The 15842-nt window shown below is 41.4% G+C and overlaps 2 protein-coding genes across 4 annotated transcripts; both read left to right on the plus strand.

Annotated features, from left to right (window-relative positions):
* Window positions 1–185: 185 nt before the first annotated feature.
* On the plus strand, window positions 186–6776 carry LOC115737503 (NADP-dependent malic enzyme 4, chloroplastic). 3 transcript variants are annotated; one of them, XM_030669656.2, is made up of 20 exons: window positions 186–336; window positions 522–835; window positions 1990–2110; window positions 2231–2305; window positions 2615–2766; window positions 2885–2990; window positions 3123–3188; window positions 3685–3780; window positions 3880–3951; window positions 4052–4135; window positions 4204–4302; window positions 4531–4578; window positions 4683–4736; window positions 4828–4926; window positions 5085–5174; window positions 5251–5328; window positions 5447–5521; window positions 5611–5701; window positions 5868–5996; window positions 6391–6776. In XM_030669656.2, exons 1-20 carry the CDS (start codon window positions 307–309, stop codon window positions 6477–6479), a joined length of 1968 nt encoding a protein of 655 aa, XP_030525516.2. In that variant the 5' UTR covers window positions 186–306; the 3' UTR covers window positions 6480–6776. The 3 variants fall into 3 exon arrangements, with proteins under 3 accessions (XP_030525516.2, XP_030525517.2, XP_048130723.1); XM_030669657.2 differs by having other exon boundaries at window positions 525–835; XM_048274766.1 differs by lacking the exons at window positions 186–336; window positions 522–835 and adding an exon at window positions 1598–1887.
* Window positions 6777–8308: 1532 nt separating this feature from the next.
* LOC115737380 (transcription factor MYBS3-like) lies at window positions 8309–11577 on the plus strand. The gene is made up of 3 exons (XM_030669476.2): window positions 8309–8788; window positions 10091–10299; window positions 10800–11577. The coding sequence occupies exons 1-3, from the start codon at window positions 8395–8397 to the stop codon at window positions 11310–11312; spliced, it is 1116 nt and encodes a 371-aa protein (XP_030525336.2). The 5' UTR covers window positions 8309–8394; the 3' UTR covers window positions 11313–11577.
* Window positions 11578–15842: the final 4265 nt, after the last annotated feature.

Consider the following 15842-nt stretch of genomic DNA (forward strand, 5'->3'; position numbering starts at 1 on the left):
CACGAGTTTTCCTTTTATTATAATCGCCAGTCCTTTGTTGTCTGTTTCGTTAGCGCGTGCATTACACGTGACCTTTAAAGGGTAAAAGCGTGTTTTTATCTATTTTTTTTAACTATAGGAAATCTCTCTTTTCATAAAAAAAAATATAAAAACCAAATTCGTACCTGAATCTCCGACTAGCTTCCGCAGACGGACGAGACTCTCTTTCTTCCTTTGTTCTTCTCTCTCCCTCTCCCACCGAAGGCATTGAATACTAGAGAGAGAGAGAGAGAGAGAGATTCATACTCCATTGCCATTTCTCTCGCCATGATCTCGTCAAATGGAAGCAGCTTTCTGGTAATTTCACTTCACTTGACACATCTGCCTCGTCTTCGTCAAAAACCAAAAGTTTTAGCTCGTTCTTAGGCCTTGGCGTTCGAAATCGACATCTCAGCCCCGATTTTCCGTCTCCATTTCACTGACAGAAACTGTCGATTGTTTTTTTATCTTTGTTGATCTCTTGCTTTCCCTTGTGTTGGTAGCAGAAGAGTCCGACAATCTGCAAGTCGTGTAGAACCTTCAATGAGGCGCAGAGAGACCCCGTCGCCTTCGTTAAAGTGCGATCGAAGCCGAACGGGCGTTGCCGAGTGGCGAGCGACGGGAACGGCCGCGTTTTGGTGGACGGCGCATTGGACGAGGACGGCTCTTCTTCTTCTTCTTCTTCGTCGTCGTCGTCGTCCTCGGTCCTGGAGGTGGGCTCCAAGTCCGCCGTCGTTGGCGGCGGCCCCGACGTGTACGGTGAAGACAGAGCCACCGAGGACCAGCTCGTCACGCCTTGGGCTGTCTCTGTTGCCAGGTCAGATTCGTCGTCTCGTGGTTTCGATGGTTCCGATGTCTCTCACTATTGAGAATTTTTTGTACTGTTTCTATGCATTAAATGTTTTATATTTTCCTCCTATTATATTTATGACGCGATATTTATTTTAGATGGGCGCCGACATGTTTCGGTGGTATTTAATATATTTCCTTTTTTTATTGGATGTAATGAAATTATTTTCCACGCGTCATGGGCTTTTTCTTTTTTTTCAAATGTTGAATGCCGTAAGAATGACCTTACCAAACAAACAAAAGAAATTGCTGTAAGAATGACGGCACTTCTGTTCTGACTTCTCCGGCAACAAACTTTCTAAGCAAGACCTTTACCAAAAAAAAAAAAACTTTCTAAGCAAGACTTTGTACTTTTGTTTATGGCACCGGGTGCTAATATTATCACAGATGTTACAGAGCTGTCCAATTCGAGACGACAAAGGTGCTGGCTGGTGGTCCTGGAAAATTTGAGCGTTCTGTTAATGTTTCATAAGCCCGCCAGTTACAGATTACGAAATCATATTTGCTGCATTTAGAGAATTCATCATAACAATTTTCGAAATTTACCGCAACTGGTGATGCAAAGCACCCTAAATTGCTTCTAGAAGACTATCTTTTGGACAAATGATACTGCACAAGTCCTGAAGGTTCAGAGCATCTGTGTTCTGCATTTTCTGGATGCATGTCTTCCGTATGTTTGAATGCATTGAAGAATTAGGCTGCTATTCATCTGTTATCTTCATACATACAGGATTGGACACAGTGTGTTTAGAGAGAAGTTGGAGTGGTAGCGATTGAGGAGAATTTGAGTGGTGCTCGTTTGAGCTGATTTAGAAACTAGAAAAAACGTTCTTGACAAGCCAAGATGGTAAGGTGTGACCTATGCTGGAATACAGGTTTTGGATGGACAGAGAAAGATCTGAAGGATATAGATGGAGATTTATACAAAGATAATGACTAACAGGATGTCGTAATAGAGCACAATAGGGCAAGGGATCCACTCAGCCCAGTCTTTTGGCATGCCTTCTGCAAAATTCTATGGTCCTTTAAGCATAAATATGAGTTTTTATATGCTTTTTATATGCTTGCTTCTCTACTGCTTAGCCTTTTAGTTTCTAATAAGCAAATTTTTCGCTTTGTCAGTGGGTATAGTTTGCTTCGAGATCCACACCACAACAAAGCACTTGCCTTTTCTGAAAAAGAGAGAGATGCGCACTACTTACGCGGTCTTCTCCCCCCAATAGTTGTTTCTCAAGATCTTCAGGTTATCTACGCTCTGTTGATAATTCTTTTGACAACTTTTTACATGCCATGCCCCCTTCTTGTGCATTTCCATTTTGGGTCTATCACGTCTGACATTTATTTTGCGACTCAAAAATGTCAGGTGAAGAAGATAATGCACAACCTCCGTCAGTACCAAGTCCCACTGCAAAAGTACATGGCTATGATGGATCTTCAAGTGAGTTTATGTTTCTTCCTTTTTGAAGAGATTCTGGTTTTCCACTTGGGATCATGTTTATGTGCTTTCCGTATCTTGCTCTGTACATGATCAAGCGTCCCAATGGAACTGGCTGTCTGAAATTCTTTTCTTTGATGTGCTGCTTCTCCCTTTATGTACTTTTTCTGCAGACATGGCTTATCCTCACTCATTCTCAAAATTAGAGGATCATGCTTTTTCAGTGCTTTATAAAATTGTCTGCCTTATTCAATCATGCGAGCAGACCAAGTGTGCTGCCTGTTTCATACTTTTGGAGTATCCATTTCACAGGAGACAAGCGAGAGGCTGTTCTACAAGCTTCTTATAGACCATGTTGAGGAGCTTCTTCCTGTTGTCTACACCCCAACTGTGGGTGAAGCTTGCCAAAAATATGGGAGCATTTTCAGACGACCTCAGGGTCTCTTTATCAGTTTGAAAGAAAAGTACATCTCTATGTCTGCTGTACTTCATCTATCGTGGGATTCTGTTTCCTAATAGACATTCCCTTGCTATCATCTGGTGTTGGATGCATATATGGTACTCACAAATAATTTATCTTAGGGGCAAGATTCTTGAGGTCTTAAAAAACTGGCCACAGAGAAACATTCAGGTTATTGTCGTGACCGATGGTGAACGGATCTTAGGACTTGGAGATCTTGGCTGCCAAGTATATATTTTCGTTGACTGTATCTCTCCTTCACATATACATACTCACTTGCACCCGAAGGACGCATGCACGCCTGCACTTATGCTCACACGGCGCAATTGATAACTGTCTCTATGATTGTCTCTTTGCTAGGGGATGGGTATACCAGTAGGGAAGCTTTCATTGTACACTGCTCTTGGCGGAGTACGGCCTTCTGCAGTAAGTTATGCTTCTGTGTCAATATTATTGTGAAATATACTTGAGTCAAGAATCTGTTACATCAAGTGTCCTGGAGCCACCATTAGATGATACGTTTTCTTTAAATAGACACTAGATATCACTCTCTACCTTCTATCTCTTGCTACAACGGGCTTTAGTGAAATTTCCATTGTGTGGCATTTGCAGTTCTGACTTCGGCAAACTGATGCAACCAAATTACATGCTCATTTTATTTTTTCCAGACAGTTTGCATTTAGAATGAGACGGCAGTTAGTATTGTCGATTTTTATTACTTTGTGATGCTTCTATTTGCCAGTGCTCTACAAATGCTGAACATACATATGGAAACACTACTAGCATGGACTATGTGAAGGTTTTAGATGTTTTATTTTGTTCACGGCAAACCATGTCCGGAACTTGAGTAATGGTGGTTATGTTTGTCCAATCACTTTTTCTCTGGACACTTATAATGACTGTACATTCTATCATTTTACAGTGCTTGCCTGTAACTATTGATGTGGGGACAAATAATGAGAACCTACTGAAGGATGAGTTCTACATTGGGCTCAGGCAGAGGAGGGCAACTGGGGAGGTCTGAGTTGCTTTTAGCACTGGAATTATCATTTTATTTATTTCATGCAGTCACACGTTATGCAATGGGAGAAATCTGAATCGCATGTTCTTCTTTCAGGAATATGCTGAATTTTTACATGAATTTATGACTGCAGTCAAGCAGATTTATGGGGAGAAAGTACTCATTCAGGTTTGACCATCATTTTATAGTTTGTGCTAGTCATCGTTTTTTTCTTCTTCTTTTTCAATATTTATGGATACCTCATGCCTTAAAATAACTTTTGTTGCAGTTTGAAGATTTTGCAAACCACAATGCTTTTGAGCTGCTTGAGAAGTATGGGACGACTCATCTTGTCTTCAATGATGATATTCAGGTGAAAATCAGAACACCCTAGTTGTGAGTTGAAACATGCCTATTTACCCTTCCCCTACTTCGCTCCAGGGAACAGCATCTGTGGTCCTTGCAGGGCTTATTGCAGCACTAAAGTTTGTTGGTGGAACCTTGGCAGATCAGCGATTTCTATTCCTCGGTGCTGGGGAGGTTTGTTCTCAAATTTTGTCACAAGGGCCCTTAATTTCTTTTCAAGTAGCTTCGTGTATCAGTATAAAAGTGCTATGGTCTGCATTTATCTAATATGGTTCTGCTTCCATTGGACTCATTGGAAGAATACAAAGTTACACAAATTTGCTCCTCTTTCTTATTTCATTAGCTTGCGTATTTATAATATCTGGTATAAGGAAGTTCTGCTGTAACTGGCGGTTGTTACAGGCTGGCACTGGTATAGCTGAACTTATGGCCCTCGAAATGTCAAAACAGGTTAAAACATAGCATTCTATATTTATTTGAGTATTCACTTTGAGAATTCTGGACAATTATATGATGTACAAAACATAAGAAGATAAACCTGATGTTCTTTGCAGACAAATGTTCCAGTGGAGGAAGCTCGTAAGAAAATTTGGCTAGTCGATTCAAAGGTAGTAAAATGTGCTGTTTTCTTTGTGAATTGGATCGCTTTAGTTGTTATAATCCATCCATTGGCAAACCATTGCTTGTGTTCTTCTGCAGGGTTTGATAGTCAATTCACGCTGGGAATCACTCCAGCATTTCAAGAAGCCTTGGGCTCATGAGCATGAACCTATTAATGAACTTGTGGATGCAGTAAAGGTGCTCTCTCTCTCTCTCTCTCTCTCTCTCTCTTGTGTGCGCACATGCGCACGCTTTGATGTGCATGATGAAGGCACCGGATATATGAACTCAGGCTAATCTCAAAGTCTCTCTTTGTTGTCTAGAGTTCTTATTCTAATGATTTCTTATTGTCTTAGGCAATCAAACCAACGGTGTTGATTGGAACATCAGGAGTCGGAAGGACATTTACGAAAGATGTGGTGGAGGCTATGGCTGCACTGAATGACGTATGTATCTCTTCTGTCCACTTCACCAACCCTCTAAAGGTCAAGATTCTTAATTAGATTTGTCCCGGAATTGCAGAAACCCATCATTCTCTCTCTTTCCAACCCAACTTCACAATCTGAATGTACAGCAGAAGAAGCTTATAAATGGAGTCAGGTAACATGATCACGCAAGTCCCGTCTTTACCGAAATTTGGATCTCTCTGTTCCCGAAGCATAAATACTTGTTACCTTGTTGGTGTGATTTATGTTCACTGTGTTTTCTGTTCTTGCAGGGACGCGCTATATACGCCAGCGGGAGCCCATTCGCTCCCATTGAATATGAGGGGAAAACTCTTGTGCCTGGCCAGGTCTTTAACCAAGAGCATATATCTCAACTCTAGATGCGAGCACATGAAATCTTGACGACTGACGCCACTGTTATTTTCTTCTGTTCCAGGCCAATAATGCATACATATTCCCAGGACTTGGTCTAGGCTTGATAATGTCTGGTGCAATCCGTGTTCACAACGATATGCTTTTGGCTGCCTGTAAGTGCACAATTTTGGGGCTAAAATAAAACTCTATCATGGAACTCGGCATGCACATTATTATTGACCTTGGACCGATAAATTTCTTGACATGGGTATGTAAGCTAATTCAAAATGTCCACCTTTTCTGATTATTTTTGCGGTTATGCATACTTCTTTGGAACAGCGGAAGCCCTGGCTGCGCAAGTGACTTGGGAAAACTTTGACAAGGGACTCATATATCCTCCTTTTACTAACATAAGAAAGATCTCAGCCCAAATAGCTGCCGATGTCGCGGCAAAAGCTTATGAGCTTGGTAAGTTCTTTATTTTTGGGTAGATACTACTATGTGTTTTTTACTTTATGCTTATTCTAATCAAGTCCCGGTGTTTTTAATTTGTCCAATCAAGTTCCCCTGATTCCAAATCCTACTGACATGGCCGTCGAATGATGCCATAATTTGACGTGGATAAAACTTTGACATCCACATTGGCTAAATTTTATCCACGCCATATTTAAAGATCGTCTATATTGTGTTGTTCCACACACGTCCACATGGGCATTCGCAAATTTTATTTGCGGCATACTTTGGCGTTGTCCAACAACCGACAGCTTTGGTTGGATTTGGTATCAGATCTTTTTTGAGCAATTTGCACGTACGTACCCTCACTTTCTCGTGTTCATTTCGCGGATGAAATGGCTTTTTACAGGCTTGGCTACCCGCCTCCCTCAGCCGAAAGACCTGGTGAAGTACGCTGAGAGCTGTATGTACAGCCCGACCTACCGTTGCTACCGGTAAAGATTATGAGGACATGTACCTACATGCTGTCTCGCGTGGAGTTTTCTTCACCTGTGTTGTCGTTTGTTTCCTATGTTGGTGTCTTTTTTCTTCTTCTCCTCCTCGTTCTCGTCTGGGGAGATTCAGCTACAAGCTGGGTGAAGACAAACATTAAACAAAAGGGTGGCGAGGAGAAAAACTCATAAAAACAAAAGCATGTTGCCATTATGGGAATATCTGCATTTGATGTGCTCAATTAGATCGCAAGATTTCATTGCATCGCATTTGACTAGTCTACGCATTGGGTTGGTTTGATGGATCACTCGGTCCTTTTCTTGACTTGTTTAGATGGACACGGGGCAAATTAAAAAAGAAAGAAAAAAGCAGAAGGACACCAAGATAGAAAACAAAGCACTCTCGGGCAGGAGTCTTATGTCATCTTTTTAGGAAAAATTACCAAAAAAAATAGTAACTATATTATAATTGTATTAATTCAGTTTTATTTTATTTTTTTGTCAATTCAATACTAAATCTTTTGTAATTATCTTAATTCAGTCTATTTGACAAATTTTGGCAATTCGATGTAATTTTTTTTTTGAATTTTTTATTTTTTTGTTTAGAATTGAATTGAAAAAAAGTTTAGGATTGAATTGATATAATTACGAGAGGTTAAAGATTTTTTTAATGATTTTCTCCATGTTTTTTGAAACTTAAGGGATCACTGGAAACGAGTTTAAGACCAAAAGCGAAGCTTTTGGGCCAAATGAAATAGCTGTCTTTTATTCTAAATGAGTTCTCCTCAAATCAAAGTGAGACTCTCCTCAGAACAAAGTAAGACTCCGCGCCTAATTTTGTTGTTGCCTTCTTTCTCTAAAAAAAAAAGAGAGAGAGAGAGGAAGTGAATTAAAACTTCTTTCTACTTCTAGGCCATTCGTAGCAAGTAGCATTGACTTTAATCACCCGTCTAATCGGGATATCAAACCATAGGTTACTCAATTTTCACATGATGGAGTGTAGGCGAAAAGTAGTTATATGAACACAGTGCTTCGCTTCAGCAGGCTTTAAGGGAAGGTTAGCTTCGTTTATATATGGGTTGTGCTTTTACAATAAGTCCCCTCCGATAGTGTGCATAGTCCTTATTGGATTTTGGCAATCCGAACTCTCTATCAAATTTGGGAATTTTTCCAATGATGATCGTCGATATAACTCAAATTCTTGTACGGTTGGAGATGCGAATTCCCATGAGCCCATCGACGGTCCAAAGTGGATAAACCCCAAATCCCAAATCCCACACGCAACGCAAGCAAACAGATAAAACCTCAATGAGACTCCGCCCCCTTCCACTCTAGGCCCAACCCCCCACCAAGACAAGTCCACGTTGACTTTGGACCGGCGACGAGGTACACAGCAAGTAAAAGACGAGCTGACAACGGATGTCGTCCAAGAGATTATTTCCACGTAAAAGGTTTTCGGATCGCATTGGACAATTTCTCTTCTCGCGTCAAAAACTCATTTTTTCAACGACGATTTGATGCATTTTGATTTCATAAATTATAAATTTTTTTTTTTTTTCGAAAGGGATGAGCACGGGTGAAATGCAATAAAGAATAATTTTATTTGTGCTGCTAATAAAGTAGAGGTAAAATTCGACCAAAAAACAAAGAAGAAAGAAAGTAGAGATAAAACAAAAGTTAAAAAAGCACAGCGGTCAAATTTCGTGGGGAAGAAGCAGAGGACGTGTTATCTGTTCTCTCCTTCGTCGAAGCTCTAACGAAACGACCACCCCGCGTTTCTCTGTAGCTCTCGGTTAATCCCCGATTTACCCCTCCTCTGCTCTGCGCGTGTATAAATATCGTCTGGCAAAACCACACTGGAACTCGGCCAACGCCTACCGCACGACTCGGCCGAGTCAACACAGTCCCAGGTTCCTGGCGCCATGACTCGGCGATGCTCCCACTGCTGCAACAAGGGCCACAACTCCAGGACTTGCCCCGTCCGTAGCGCCGGAGATGGCGGGGGCGCGGCGGCCAACACCTCCCCCTCCTCCTCCTCCTCTAGTACCGCCGCCGCCGCTGCCGCCGCAGCAGCAGCCTCGGCCTCCAGCAGCGGCGGCGGGGTGAAGCTGTTCGGGGTTAGGTTAACGGACGGCTCGATCATGAAGAAGAGCGCGAGCGTGGGGTGCTTGTCCGCCGCCCACTACCACTCCTCGTCCTCCGCCGCCGCCTCGCCGAATCCCGGCTCGTCCCCGATGGACGGGAGCGACGGCTACCTGTCGGACGATCCCGCGCACGGCTCCCGCTCGTCCAATAGGCGCGTGGAGAGGAAGAAAGGTATCGAGGATTTCTTATTACTTGCAGCTCCTGATCCTGGGATATCGATTCTGCGTTTCTGATGGTTTGGATTTTGCTGTTTCTTTTCCTCCCTATGAGTTCAGATTGGGAGTCTGTGTGTGTTTGGTTGAAAAAGTTGGAGCTTCATACCTGTGATGAGTGGCTAGGATATATCAGAAATGGTCCCTGCTTTTGGATTTCCAGTTTAAATGTAAAGATCGTTCTTTTGCAGCTCTCAACAAATCAAAGCGATTGAGAGCAACTTCATGAAGAAAAATCACAGTTAGAATATCACGCGTCAGTTAATTCTGATCTCAAACGCAATTGTATCTATGTGGTACAATCATTGTAATGGATTGCTAATGAAAATAATATGACTCGAGTAGCAAAATGTCTTATATTTGGTATCTGTTATTAGTTGACATTTCGGAAAGCTTAACCGTCTTTTGGAGATTAAGTCAAAGTTTAATGATGTTAGATAAGGCTCCTACATTAATTTGCTTGTTTGTTCTATTTCCTCGTTACCTTGTCTGAAATGAGATGTCGATGGATCTGGTATAAGAGGACATGCGTGAAGTTATCTTTTAAGTTCTGTGATTCTTTCTGTTTTGGTCGCTAAACGTGAGATTCGGTCATGTGTGACTCATAAGTTACCACACCTGTTCTGTAGAAATGATGAAACACGATAAATGAGCATCAAAACCTTATAAAGTGATTAGGAATTCCCTGCTGAACAAATGAATGAGCTCCACTATTGTGAATTCTCCTTCCTAGCTCTGCAAGAATGGTGTTACTGCATGTCTTGTTATTCAGAAGCGAGAAATTATATCAGCAGCCGGCATGGTTCCATCAAATTTTTCTCCTGCCAAATAGGAGTCGGCTTATCTCATCTCTGCATTTGTAGTTGAATCATGTTAAGTTTCTTCTTTTGATATCATGTATATCATACCACGTCATTAGTGTTCCAACAGGAAAGCATCATTAGCAATAATGTGTTGCGCGGGATAGGTAATATGTTGCCAACTTGCCATGGGTCCATAAATCAATTAACTGTTGTCTTTGTCGGTGTCAGATTAATGACCTTGTTTGCTTTGGGTTTTTGCTTAGTTGAAATTACATGGTTGATTGCACTCTAACTGCCCAGGGGTGGATACTCAGATGGCTGCCTTCCAGATTTTAATGTAGACACCATAATAGATACTGCATAACGCTGAGCATGTAATATTTGATATTAGAAGTATATGGCATCTCCTGCGTGTAGTCGGTGGATGTTACGTATTGTTCAATTGGATTTGATTCCAGGTAACCCGTGGACGGAGGAAGAGCACCGGCGGTTTTTAATTGGTCTTCAGAAATTGGGTAAAGGAGACTGGCGAGGGATAGCTCGTGACTTTGTGACTACTAGGTCTCCTACTCAAGTGGCAAGCCATGCCCAGAAGTATTATATCCGGCAGAGTAATGCTGGCCGAAGAAAGAGGCGCTCCAGCCTTTTTGACATAAATCCAGATATGGTTTGTCTTCTCTATGATGTTGCTTCTGCACATTCATTGCACTTCGTTCAATCATCTTGCTTGTGCATGTTTTAAGATGTATTGATAGCTCGTGCTGACATATGCTTTAACCTTGCTCCAGTGCTGATTACATTGATAAAGGTCATTCCCCTTACACCTTTGGAACACATTGAATGGGCAATTAGGAATTACTTTTTCTTTGAGTGAATTGTGTAATCATTACTTTTCTCTATAAAATATATAGAAAGAAAAGAAAAAATAAAGGACGGGAAAGGACCTCTTTTGTGCAATTCATGGGTTATGACTGGAATTTACGGATCCATTGCCAATACATCTAATGTTTAGATTATTAATGTTGGCGTGGTTTAATATTTAGATAGCTATCGTAGAGGAAGGGATCTTGTAGTATTTAAATGTTATAGCAACAACTATTCTTTTTTCCTTCAGTGTATTTTATTTTGTCAATACTTTCTATGAGATCCATCTGTTGCTTTTGTTAGGCTACTGCTGACCAACCCTCAATTCAAGAAGAAACGTTTCTGCCTCCTTTGGTGAGAGTTAACGATGATACTAACTCAACAGCTTCAACCAGTATTGGACTTGATTTAGAAAGAACGCCTATGGAAACCTCTCACCCAGAAATGTTTGAAGGGTGCAGTGATGCTGCGATGGAATCAACAGGTCAAGTACCTCTTGTCCCCTGTTACTTCCCGTACCTTTTCCCGGTACCTTTTCCCATGTGGCCACCCAACGTGGTACCTCCTGAAGATGGAATGGTTGTGGAGACATCTCATCACCGTGTGCTAAAGCCAATCCCGGTAATTCCAAAAGAACCAATTAATATCGACCAAATAGTTGGAATGTCTCAGCTCAGTCTTGCTGAGAATGAACCTTCACCACTGTCATTGAAGTTTCTCGGGGGAACTTCTCGACAATCAGCATTTAGTAAGGCTCCTTCAGTCAATGAATTGGATCTTGACAACTGCAAGGATGGTGGCACTCAAGCAGCTTGATTTGTGCCTAAGATCAACAGTGGTTTAGTTCTGGTGAATGTTTCTGTTAAATTATCTGTATTTTGGTGTCCTTTTCCTTTTGTTTCTGTTTTCTTTAGGTTTTCTGCCCCCCACAGCCCTAGCTAGATCATACTTTTCGAAGGATATATTCTTTGCACACTATGTGGATGGAATCCAAAATAAGGGTGCGTTTGTTTGGGGGAAAACTCCATGCTAAAGGAAAATGCTTTTCGGGAAATTATTTTTTAGGAAAATGGTCAGTTTTCATTTGTTTGGTGGTACGTAATCGAAAAAGTTTTTTGATGTCTGGATCTTATTTGAAAAATAATTTCAATCTCATAAATATTATTTGAACTGACAATTTACGCTAGTGGCCCTCTCACTTTCCTAGGGTATTTTTTTTTTTTTTTTGTCTGAACTTTCCTAGTTTGAGAGTAACTGAATTTCCTCGAATTATTGGAAAACTCAAATTTCTTAACCAGTTAAAGAACTTCAAATTGTAATCTAAACAGCTTTCATTTACACGGTCAACTCAAAGCGGAGAATGGGCGGGAAATGGCCTATCAACAATCATCTAATGGTGATGGCCTAGCACAAAAGTCCTTCCAAAACTGAGTCGAGAAATCGGAATTTGAAGCATTTTGCATCATTTTAAACAGTTGGATTGCCTCTCCAGGCATGTCATGGCGAACATAACCAGACATCATAGCCATCCTAGAAAAGCTGTCCATTTCATCAAATTATCTCCTTGCAATCGAAAGTCGACCGGCTCTCGCATACCCAGATATCACAGTTGTTAACTTGGTGATACAGCAGAATTGATGCAAGCTTGTCACCTAGTGATACAGCAGAATTGCCTCATGCAAATTCAGGGGAGACGCTTCACCTTGAACAGTGCTAAGTGTTTCCAGATTATAATTTCTTCTCTTTACAGTAACGCAAGTGCGCCAGACAGCCCTGCAATCAGGCTGGTAAGTGGTTTTTCTTGCAGGGTGGACCTGGGATCCACTAGACGTAAATCCACTAGACCCGACTTGGGCCTGAGTTGGGCTTAGACGAGTCTTTTCCCTCAATCTCAAGGCCGTAAAAATATTTAGGACAAGCATGACAATACTTTTGAAGTAGAATTTCTACTCTAAAAACATTTTTAGAGCATAAACACTTATGGTTACGTAATTTCATTTTTCTACTTCTCGAGTTTTTTTTTTTTTTTTGCTCCATAAGTAGTTTTTTAGTAAGTTGGAAAGTACGCGGGAGTTGCCAAATGAGTGCCAAATTGTACAAGCCTAATACAAAGCGAAATACCATGTTTGCAAAAGGGTATTGTTAACAAATTAAAGAAACTAATGTCGTACAAAAATAAAAATAAAAATAAAAAAGATGCTCGTGATGGTGTGTATCACGAGAAAAGTCGGTTGTCTGAAATCTTTTTACGGAAAATGTCCTCCTTTTTGCAATAATTTCCTCTTTCCCGTATAAAACCGCCATCCACCTCCGTATTTTCTTCTCTTTTTTTCCTTCTTACCTTTACTGCCCATTTCCTTAGTGTCTTGTGATTTCCAGACGATCAACTTCTCCGAATGGCTGAAACCCCGAAGAACCTCGTCGGAAACAAGCTCGATCACGGAGAAACCATGGCCAAAGGCTCCGATAACGCTCCTCCGGTGCCTGCGGAGACCAGTGAGAACAGTATCGAAATCGCCATCGCTGCTGAAGATGTCCCTGAGAGCCCCGCCGTGGACGGGCATTTGGCGGTCGTCGTCCCGTGGGAGATCGCCCCTCCTCCAACAAATGAGAGGGCGGAGGGTGCGGGACTGACCTCGGATGAAACATGGGCCAACGCCAGGGCCAAGGGCCGTAAGGAGACCATGGAGGATTTCATGCGCGTCAAACCAGGGTTCATCGCCGCCGGGCCTTGCGACGCGTTCGGCGAATGCACCGCTCCGCTGAACAACGAGCGCACCACAGGGCAGATGCTCATTACTTTGGAGTGTTCGACGGGCATGGCGGCTACGAGGTACAATGATCAGTTCACAATCTAGTTATGACGCGATTTTCTACGTGATTGCCTGTTTAATTTTCATTTCTGTGCATGTACCCGAAGATGATACATGTGGGTTCTGAAATTTTTGCTCATTCTTTCTTCCATTAGACTTTAGAAGAGGACCGTTAGAAAGTAGAGTGATCAGCTTCGTCGTGTTACGTTGAGCTTAAGCAATGTTTTTGAAGTCCGACATTCGATAATCTTTTTGTGGCGAAAGATATTAAGTACTTTGCTAAAATTTTATCGAGTCGCAGCAATCTTTTCCTTGCAAATCATTATGTAATTATCACTAAAGAGGCAGCACTGAAATTTGAATTCATAACCGCATGCTCCTTGCAGTAATTCTGGATTGGATTTTGTCGGGAAAAGTGTTAAAAAAAAGTCTTAAATCTATTGTATTAGTGCCGATTAATTCCTAACCATTTTTTTTGTATCAATTCAGTTCTAAACCTTTTGTATTGATACCAATTAAGTCATAAATCTTTTATTTGAGTTAATTCAATCCTAAAACTTTTGCATTAGTGTCAATTTAGTCATAGAGCTTTTGTATTTATGCCAATTGAGTCAATTCGGTCAATTTTGGCCTAAAATCGCTGACGTGAATGTCGATTTTCTACGTGACATGATTGGTGTTGACGTCGATATTTTTTTAATATTTTTAAATATTTTTTTAAAAATATTTTCTACAATAACCAAAACATGCTTAAAAATTATTTCAAATATTAGAATAATATGAAAAAAATAATGTCTAAGTTATCGTCGACCATACCACGTAAGATAATCGACATTCACGTTAGCGATTTTCGGCCAAAATTAGTTGGATTAACTCAATCGGCATAAATACAAAAGATTTAGGAGTAAATTGGCATTAATACAAAATGTTTAGGGCCGAATTTGCACCAATAAAAGGTTTATGACTTAATTGACACAAATGTAAAAGGTTTAGATGTTTAAGACTTAATTGACACTAATACAATAAGTTTATGACTTTTTTGACACTTCACCCAAATTTTGTTCAACCTTTTGTCCATCATTTTTCAATTGAAGTATTTTAACATGCCTCATCAATTTGTCCACATGAGAGCGACGGAGGTAGACATGGCCACGGGCAAATTTTTGCCCGGAACTAGCCCGTTGACTGGGACCGATGGCTTCGATTTTAAAAAATTAGGAACCGGCCTAGAACCAGCTGTTCGGGCCGGTTCCCCCCCTCCCTCCCGGGCCCACCCCGGAATTGGAATTGGAATTGGAATCGCCCCTTCAAGGCCCAATTCCAAGTTCCATAGTGACCACGAACCGGAGCAGCCGGTTCATGGCCCGTGGCCATGCCTAGATGAAGGCACGGCACATGTCGAGGTTGTAAAAAATAAGACACAATTTTACTCTCACTATTAATGCGCTTAGAATTTTTTCTTTTTTATGCACGTGCTCAAATAAAAAATCAAGTCCGTTCTAATTATATTTATAATCCGGGCAATTCTTACTCATCGTAAACAATATGTATGTATATATATAGGGGTAAAGAAATTTAATTGGAGTGGGAAAATTATCATAGGGGTAAAGAAAGTGAATATATCTTGATATTTATGCAACTATTTCAATTAAACATTTTTTACATTTATTTAAATATAAGCAGTTCAAAATATAAAATAAAAAAACAAAATAAAAAAGGAAGCACAAATTAGACGTGGCCGATTCCGTGGAACCGCGGGTTCCGGTTCCTAAAAAAGGTGGAATCGAACCGGCTCTTCAAGAATCGGTTCCGGTTCGGGAACCGCCTGGTTCCAAGGCCCAATTACTATTTTCACCAGGCCTACTCCCTTTTTTTTTTTTTTTTAACTGGTTGGAACCGGCGGTTCCGGGCCGGTTCCAACAATTTACAAACCAGAACCAGCCCTTGAGGGTCGGTTCCGGTTCCGGGTTGAAACCGTGGGCCCGGTCAACGGGCCGGTTCCGGGCCCACGGGTCCATTTGGCCACTTCTAGCCCAAATTGAAATGTTTGGAAGAGAAACCTTCTCCTCGTCCATCGGATTCGGATATCGGAGAAAGGAATCGCAGTGAAGGGGACGCAAACGGCAAAAGCCGAATCGCCTGAAACTTCCGGTCGCCGGGAAACGCCGGGTGATCTGAGCAGGTACTCTTAATGGCCTATTTTGGCGGATTTTGCGGTCGCCGGCGCGTAGTATCCAATTTTGGCATAGTGTTGGTTGTGCTGTTATCGCCTTGCCGATCTGTTTCTGTGTTCGCGCGAATCTGGTCGTTGTGGTGGAGACTCCTGATTTTGATTTCTTAGCTCAAGTGGGACGTGATTTTCACGCTCGTAGATAGACTGTGTGTATATGCATTCTTTGATTATGTTTTGCTGGAGGTGCTTCGTTTCGTGATTTTTGGCTGCTCGTGTGTGTGAAGTACACGTGAAGCTGCTCTCTGATTATGCGAATTGAGAGTTATTGCAATCTATGGGGAGAAGATTGGACTGTGCTAG

The sequence above is a fragment of the Rhodamnia argentea genome, chromosome 2, assembly GCF_020921035.1.
Source record: "Rhodamnia argentea isolate NSW1041297 chromosome 2, ASM2092103v1, whole genome shotgun sequence".
NCBI classification, from domain to species: Eukaryota; Viridiplantae; Streptophyta; class Magnoliopsida; order Myrtales; family Myrtaceae; genus Rhodamnia; species Rhodamnia argentea.